At 43.7% G+C, this 980-nt stretch overlaps 1 protein-coding gene across 1 annotated transcript; it reads right to left on the bottom strand.

Annotated features, from left to right (window-relative positions):
- Nucleotides 1-7: 7 nt before the first annotated feature.
- On the bottom strand, nucleotides 8-862 carry LOC108623512 (phospholipase D3-like). The gene is made up of 3 exons (XM_018022069.2): nucleotides 653-862; nucleotides 446-574; nucleotides 8-346 (listed from the first exon to the last, which is right to left on the bottom strand). The coding sequence occupies exons 1-3, from the start codon at nucleotides 743-745 to the stop codon at nucleotides 116-118; spliced, it is 453 nt and encodes a 150-aa protein (XP_017877558.2). The 5' UTR covers nucleotides 746-862; the 3' UTR covers nucleotides 8-115.
- Between the last annotated feature and the right edge of the window lie 118 nt (nucleotides 863-980).

Below are 980 nucleotides of genomic sequence, written 5' to 3'. Positions count from 1 at the left end.
AAGTTAGAAGGTCGTTCAGACGATTCTCTGGTATAGAAAATATTCCTTCGTTTCGAAAAATCGATACACGTGTAAACTTCCTGTCGGATTATAACTCATCGTCGAGCAAGGCTGCTCATTGGAATAAAGGATAAACGACGTCATCCGCAAAACGACGAATAGCTAATTTTATGGAACCACTGAGAGAAAGTTGTCTGAGCACATACTTGATTTTCGGCGAGTATATAGTCAATGGGAAATAGTCCATAAGCGCGACGTAAACGAACTTCTCTGCCCTTTCGATGCAATAAAGGATCCCATCTACGTCGTTAGTTCTGCCCTTTGGCGAAAATGGCGGAGGCGAACTCTGAAATGCATATTGAGAATCGCCCATTTTTTTTTTTCTTCCGAACATATTCTAATGAAACAGAGAAGCCGGTTTCGCGAGAATCTCGTATATACGTACTGCGACGAATGTTTTGTATTTATTGTCCATGAACGCGAAGTTCATCGGATTCGTGGAGTTGATTTTTGTCTGGAACGAGTCTGGCCAGGTTTCCGGTATTTTCCCATTCTCGCCCACCATCCAATAAGCCTGCGTCCAATAAACATTATAAGAATTTTCTATGGCTAAGTTTTTGACCACGTGGCGAGGATGGTACGACCGACTTACGTCGAAGATTTTAGCATAATCGTTCGCGAGACAACTGCAATTCAAGCCGACTAATCCGAACTCTTTGACCTGCGAGAGCGCCCGCCAATCCATGTTCGCCGAACCGACGTAGAAATGCTTCCTGTCGACCAGCCATAATTTCGTGTGGAGGACCCCACCCCCAAGCAGTCCAACGAAATTTAAGCTCACGACCTGATTCGAATTCGAACGACGAACAGTCCATTAATAAAAATCATAATTAGCACGACGTAATGGTAAATTTAGACAACGAGTTCTGGTTTGGTTAACACTAGATTGCCCAAGGAAGTCATTTTGACTGGTTTTGGGC

The sequence above is a fragment of the Ceratina calcarata genome, unplaced genomic scaffold (assembly GCF_001652005.2).
Source record: "Ceratina calcarata isolate Rehan_Ccalc_2016 unplaced genomic scaffold, ASM165200v1 scaffold2700, whole genome shotgun sequence".
In the NCBI taxonomy this organism is placed as follows: domain Eukaryota; kingdom Metazoa; phylum Arthropoda; class Insecta; order Hymenoptera; family Apidae; genus Ceratina; species Ceratina calcarata.
The sequence above is the reverse complement of the archived record's forward strand: the minus strand, read 5'-3'. Positions and strand labels throughout refer to the sequence as shown.